Below are 6,766 nucleotides of genomic sequence, written 5' to 3' on the forward strand. Positions count from 1 at the left end.
CGGATAATCTAGGTGCTGGATAAACCCCAGCACGCAGTCATTTAGCCAGGGGATGGAGTGGAAAGCATAAGAATATCCAACGGGGGGGGGGGGGGGGGGGGATACGAGTTACCAAAAAACTAGGCGAACTCTGAAGTTCTGCGGGCAAAACGCGGTTAGTCTCCGAGGAGGTCCTACATTCGAGTTAAAGTGCGGAATTCAGAATGTGAAAAAGCGAAATCAGGGGCGAATGAGCAGGGATCCAGAAGTCGCCGGGTATAGACACGGACGCGGGACTACGCTGAGAAGCCAATTGGCTGGCTGGCCCCAAGGGCAGAGATGCGCGGAGGGTCAGACCCTAGAGTCTGGCTAAGACCCCAGCCCAGCGCTCGGCCGCCCGACCAGCTCCTCCGCTAGGTTTCAAACCGCCGCCCCCGGGAGGCGCTTAGCCGATTGGAAGTTCCACAACGACCGTCACCAGCCCAGGGCCGGAGCGGCAACTCGGCAAAGCTCTCCCAGCCCTCGGCGTCTCCCCAAGAGACCAGACCCCACAAACTCCACCTCCAGCCGAGGTCCCAACTCGAGTCCCGCCGCCAGCTCCATGCACGCGGAAGGCGCCCTCCGGAACCGGACCGACGCCCCCCGACTAGGCTGCTGCCGCTGGAGTTCGAGGGGCGCGACGGGGCCGCGCGGGGAGGGCAGTCAGAACCCGCGTCCCTCAGTCCGCGCTGGGACGCGGCCCCGCGACCACCTCCGCCTCGCCCTTCGGGAACGGCCCGACCCGGCTCCAACCCACCCATCCCGCGCGGTCGCGGGCAGGGCGAGGACCCGAGCGAGCCTACTCCCCCCGCCCCTGCTCTTACCCATCTTTCCGCCTCGCCTTGTAGACGTGCCCGTAGGTGCCGCGTCCCACTTTGCACCCTTCGTACTCAAACAAATCCTCCACCCGCTCCCGCTCCGCCGCCAGCTTCGCCTTGAAATCATAATCCATTGTCTGCTTTCCCCATAGAGGCACCGGGACGCGGGGGCCGCCGCCGCTCAGTCCCTCCTCCTCCTCCTCCCCCCGCGACCGCCGCTCCACTTCTCCAACAGCCGCCTCTCGGGCGCGCGCGCGCCGCCCGCCGCCCCGCGGTCCGCCTTCAGCAAGGGACTCTTCGGCGGCCGCGGCAGCCACCTACTCCACCTCCTCCTCCTCCTCCTCCTCCGCGGCGGCGGCGGCGGCGGCGGCTCCCGCAGGCAGCCCCAGTCCCGCCTCCCCCCTTCATTTCCTTGTTTTGGAACCTGGTGGGCCGCGCCGCGGCTTCCTCGAGCTCATTAACCAACCATCCCGCCCACCTCGAGGCCGCGGGAGCTGCGGGGAAATGTAGTTCCGGAGGCTACAGGAGCAGTTCAGTTTTGCCAGCAAAAGAAATACAGCACCCAGGATGCTTTGGGCCGCTACAGCCCCGCCTCCACAAGGCATGCACGCCTGCGCACTGGGGCTGCCCCTCCCCCTCAGGTAGCTCCGGACTGCCAGTTCCTGTGAAGGTAGAAAGCTCAAAGTTACTGTATTCTTTCTGCGAGTCTTTGGGAGCTGGTGGAAAGAAGGCCCTTGTTCTAGTATGAGGAAGGTACTCCAGTGTAACTGCCCCCGGGCTAGAAGGAAAGTGGAAAGTATTTAACAAGTGCTTTGCTCAGGAGTTTGCTCCAGTGGTTTGAGAGGCGAGGGCTGTGGTTAGGACAGTTGTGCTGCAGATTGTTTGTTTTTCTGTGGCAATTGGTCCGCCCGTTGCCCCGCCCCCTCCGCCCAATCTCTCATTGGCTGAGACTTAGAGAATGACGTCCTCCTTGGTGCGTGGGTATCCCCAGGCTTTGGCTCCTTTCCCCTTCTTGATTGGTAATTGGATGTGCTCGGTTGTTCCTGATAGGTTAATCTTTTTTCTTTACGATGCAAAAACGGTATTTCAAAAGCTGAACCATCAGCGGTTTCCTAGTTCTAGCATCCGTCTGAGGAGAACTTCTGAACCCTAGCAGCGAATCATCCTTTCCCTCGCGCTCTAGTCATGGTCTCCTCCTACACTGTGCGGTTCCCATAGCCAAGGTTTGGCCATCTGTCTAAGGACAATTAAAGTGCCAGGATGCATCGTTTTAAAAACAATCATCAGGGTTGGATTGTAAAAGATTTTTTACGGTCTATGCAAAATGATGACGTTCTCCTAGAATGTTTAAGAAAGTTTCCTTCATCAAGGTGAACATTGATTCATTTAATTGTTGCATACTTAACGTGTCAGATGCTTGGGATACAATCCTAAACGTGATTGGTGCTAGGATAAGACTAATATACCACATTTATTGAGAGCAAAAAGGAGGAAATGGTCACTTTTATCTAAAGTGATAAGGAGGGGCACTTGGGTGGCAGAGTGGGTTAAGGTTAAGCTTCCCACTTCAGCTCAGGTCATGATCTCATGGTTGGTGAGTTCGAGTTCGGTTGGCATCTGGTTCTGTGCTGACAGCTCAGAGCCTGGAACCTGCTTCAGATTCTGTGTCTCCCTCTCCCTTTGCCCCTCCCCTGCTCGTGCTCTGTCTGTCTCTCTCAAAGATAAGTAAACATTTAAAAAATTAATAATAATAAAAATAAAGTGGTAAGGAGAATTAGTAGTGACCTGCCTGCTAGGTTTTGGGAGAAACCTGGAAAACTTGAAGTGTTGGGAGATCATTTATTTACAACAGTAAATTTCCTGAGAAACTAACTCAGATCATGAAGTCAATCGAAAATATCTGAGTATGTAAGTCTCTTATTTCCAGGAACCATGATAAGTGCTGGAGATACCAGATGAAAATGGGTCTCTTTCCATTGGAGAACTAAAACCTATTGAAGAAATAAACATGCAAGCAAATTAAAAATAAACTATGTGGGTACAGAGAACAATAGTAGAATAGGAAGAATTCTAGAGGAGTCAAGCTAGGCTTCACAACAGAGGGAAATTTTGAGCCAAAATTTAAAGTACTTTATGTGAAGGGCAAGTAGGGAGCAGAAATTATTTAAGGCAGGATGGCTGAATCTATCATGAGAGAACATGATATATTCTGAGAAATGCAACTAGTTTGAATGTTACAGATTAAAGCAGGGAAAGGGGATATCTAAGAAGAGATTGGACAGATAAGTAGAGGTCAAATTATGAAGATATATATATATATAGTGGAAGTTTTAGATTTCATCATTCTATAGGCAATAGGAAACCATTGAAGACTCTTGAGCTAAAGAGTAATATAATCAGTGTCGTTATTCAAAAACTCCTCCTGACAACAGTGTTCAGGATAGATTGGAAGAAAGTGAGAACAGTAAAGAAGTTACTGCCTTGGATCATCTGGCTGGCTCAGTCGGGAGAGCATGTGAGTCTTGATCTCAGGATCTTGAATTCAAACCCCACATTCATTATGGAGCTATTTAAAAACAAAAAGAAGAAGAAAAAGAAGCTATTGCCTTAATACTTACAAAATACAGAGATTAAACCATCAAGTGGCAGTGCTGATCATAAGAAAAAGACAGATACCAGAATTATTTATGAATCAAATTCAACAGAACCTGAGGATTAATTAAATGTGGGTTTAAGGGAGAGAAAATAATCTGAAATGACTTACAGGGTTTTGACTTCAACAATAAGGGAAATAAAGGAATAGGAGCAATTTTTAAGAGAAAAATGATGAGTTTCATTGGGGCATGTTGTAATTGAAGTGCTTGTGGGGCATCAAGATGGAAATAACAAGTAAGCATTGGGGTGCCTGGACGGCTCAGTCAGTTAAGCACCTGACACTTGATTCCAGCTCAGGTTATGATCTCATGTTTTGTGACAGCGTGCTTTCTCTCTCTCTCTCTTTCTCTCTCTCTCTCTCTCTCTCTCTCTCTCTCTCTCTCTCTCCTGAAAATAAATAAATAAACATTAAAAAAAGAAATAACAAGTAAGCAGATGAATATTTTTACCTGCCAACAAAAAGTCTGCCCTAATTGTATAGATTTGGAAATCATCAGTATATGACGGTGGAGTGTGGAGAATGTTTATCCGTTGGTTGCTGGGGTTTTTTTAAATTTTTTTAAATGTTTATTTATTTTTGAGAGAGAGACACACAGAACGTGAGCAGGAGAGGGGCAGAGAGAGAGGGAGACACAGAATCTGAAGCAGGCTCCAGGCTCTGAGCTGTCAATACAGAGCCAGATGCAAGGCTCGAGCCCACAAACCCTGAGATCATGCCCTGAGCCAAAGTTGGAGGCCCAACCAACTGAGCCACCAAGGCGCCCCTATTGGTTGCTGTTTTTAAACATGGAGTTTTGCATTCATTTTATCCTCAAAATATCCCTATTAAGTATGTTGATTTAGAATTCTTATTTTACATATGAACAAACTGAGACAACTAGTAAATTGCAGGGCCAGGGCTTAATGAATATGTACTAGGGAGTGAGTGGAAGGTGGGAAAATGTGTAAGTAAAAAATCAAATGTAGGTTATGAAAAGGTTAACTAAAAAAATCAAAAGTTTTGGGTGCCTGGATGGCTCAGTCAGTTATGCATCTGACTTTTGATTTGGGTTCAGGTCATGATCTCACAGTTGATGAGACTGAGCCCTGTGCCAACAGCAAAGAACCTGCTTGCGATTCTCTCTCCCTCTCTCTGCCTCTCTCTCTCTCTCTCAAAATAAATAAATAAACTTTAAAAAAAAAGCTTGACCACACCCTGTGTTACTAAGGATATGAGGAAACAGTCTCCTGCCTTGCTGGTGGAATACACGTTCACAAAATATATACCAATATATACATTAGATTTTGATCTTGGCAGCCTCTATCAAAACCACATAGTAGTTTCCTACAATTATACTCCTTGTGGTAGATACTGTGATATGTCTCTCATAATGGATAAAGTATGGCACATCCTTCATTGGATTATTATGCAGCCCTAAAAATAATATGAAGGCTATGAAATATTCCTCCCAGATGTCTTCCCTGCAGGGAGGGTCCAGCTTCTAAGCCCTGAATCTAGCACTGCATTTGCAATGAGGCCAAACTCCCCATGGGCTGCACCCAGCCAATGACTGAGCACAGCAGGAAGTTCACAAAGGTCCACTCCTGCAGGATACGGGATTCCTCTGATGTGTGACTTTGTCTTAAGGAATCCCCAGGTTTAAGCCCATCTGAAACTTTTTTAGATCTATGGTGCAGTCTTAGTCCCTGCCTACCCCAACCCTCATGCCTTCCTTCCCTCCTTCACAGGGCTCAGATCAGCATCACTATCTGATTCATCTCCAGCTGCCTCCTTTTCTCTCTCAAAGGCATTTCCTTTAGTAAGTCTCTTGCATGTCTAATCCCATCTTGGCACCTGCTTTCCAGAAGACTTGAAACAATGAGAAAATTGTTTAGACACTGATACGAAAAGACCTCCAAGACATATTTTTTTTTTTCAACGTTTTTTTTTTTTTTTTTTTTTTTTTATTTATTTTTGGGACAGAGAGAGACAGAGCATGAACGGGGGAGGGGCAGAGAGAGAGGGAGACACAGAATCGGAAACAGGCTCCAGGCTCCGAGCCATCAGCCCAGAGCCTGACGCGGGGCTCGAACTCACGGACCGCGAGATCGTGACCTGGCTGAAGTCGGACGCTTAACCGACTGCGCCACCCAGGCGCCCCTCCAAGACATATTTTTAACTGAAAAAAAAAAAAAAAAAAGCAAGAATCAGAAGAGTGTCCATAGTATGCTAAAATTTTTATACAGAAGGAAAAATACATACTTGCTTGTATATGCCTAAACCGATATCTAAAAAGACCACAGGAAACTCTTTGCTCAGGGAAGGGAAACTGTTTGAGAATCAAGGATAGGAGACAGAATTTCTAATGTGTGCTTTTTTGAATTTTGATCCAAGAAATGTTGCCTTTTCAAAAGGTAAATAAATAAAATTTAAATGAAAAAAAAGGGGCGCCTGGGTGGCTCAGGCCATGATCTCACAGTTGGTGGGTTCAAGCCCCGCTTCAGCGCTGTGCTAACAGCTCAGAGCCTGGAACCTGCTTCAGATTCAGATTCTGTGTGTATGTGTGTGTGTGTGTCTGCCCCTCCCCTGCTTGTGCTCTCTCTTTCTCTCTCTCTCTGTCTCTCAAAAATAAATAAACATTAAAAAAAAACTTTATAAATGAAAAAAAAGTAGGAGCTTGGCTGAGAAAGGAGGAGGATAGGATTTTACCTATTTTACCTCGGGAGAGGTTCAGAGTTTGGTTTTGTTATTAGTTCATTTTTAATAGGAGAAAGAAACTTTTCATATACTGGGGGCAAAGAACCGGTAGAGAAAGAAAAGGTTAAACTATGGGAAACATTGGGGCTAAAATATGGAGCTCCTAGAGAACAAAATCCAAACAGAGGTGGCTTCACACAGAAAGGAAGAAATCATCTTCCGAAGGTGAGTGGGGAGAGTAAGATTGGGCCCACATGAAGAAGAGGGAATTGAAGAGCTGAGAGAGTCATAGCCCCATTATAATAAAAATAAACACTTTCCTATATGACCTAGGAGAATGATCAAATATAGAGAAGGAAAAGCAATGGGGCACCTGGGGGTCTCAGTTAGTTAAGCATCTGACTCTTGATCTCAGCCCAGGTCTTGATCTCAGAGTTGTGAGTTCAAGCCCTGTTTTGGGCTCTGTGCTGGATGTGAGGCCTACTTTAAAATTAAAAAAAAAAAAAAAAAAAAAAAAAAAAGCAATGGGGCTTGAAGTAATGGTGGTCTTGATATATTTTTTGGCAAGTAAGCAGAGTGAGAATGAAAGCTAACATTT

The 6,766-nt window shown here is 46.6% G+C and overlaps 1 protein-coding gene across 6 annotated transcripts in view; it reads right to left on the reverse strand.

Annotated features, from left to right (window-relative positions):
- Positions 1–1,136, reverse strand: part of CDK19 (cyclin dependent kinase 19) — a 191,649-nt gene extending 190,513 nt beyond the window's left edge. For 2 of the 6 annotated variants that reach the window (XM_078447209.1, XM_078447208.2), the window contains exon 1: positions 843–1,136. In XM_078447209.1, the coding sequence (XP_078303335.1) occupies positions 843–963 (121 nt within the window). In that variant the 5' untranslated portion in view covers positions 964–1,136. The other 4 variants (XM_078447215.1, XM_078447212.1, XM_078447211.1 and 1 more) reach the window with 3 other exon arrangements.
- Positions 1,137–6,766: the final 5,630 nt, after the last annotated feature.

Source organism: Panthera onca, chromosome B2 (assembly GCF_046562875.1).
Source record: "Panthera onca isolate mPanOnc1 chromosome B2, mPanOnc1 haplotype 2, whole genome shotgun sequence".
Lineage (NCBI taxonomy): Eukaryota > Metazoa > Chordata > Mammalia > Carnivora > Felidae > Panthera > Panthera onca.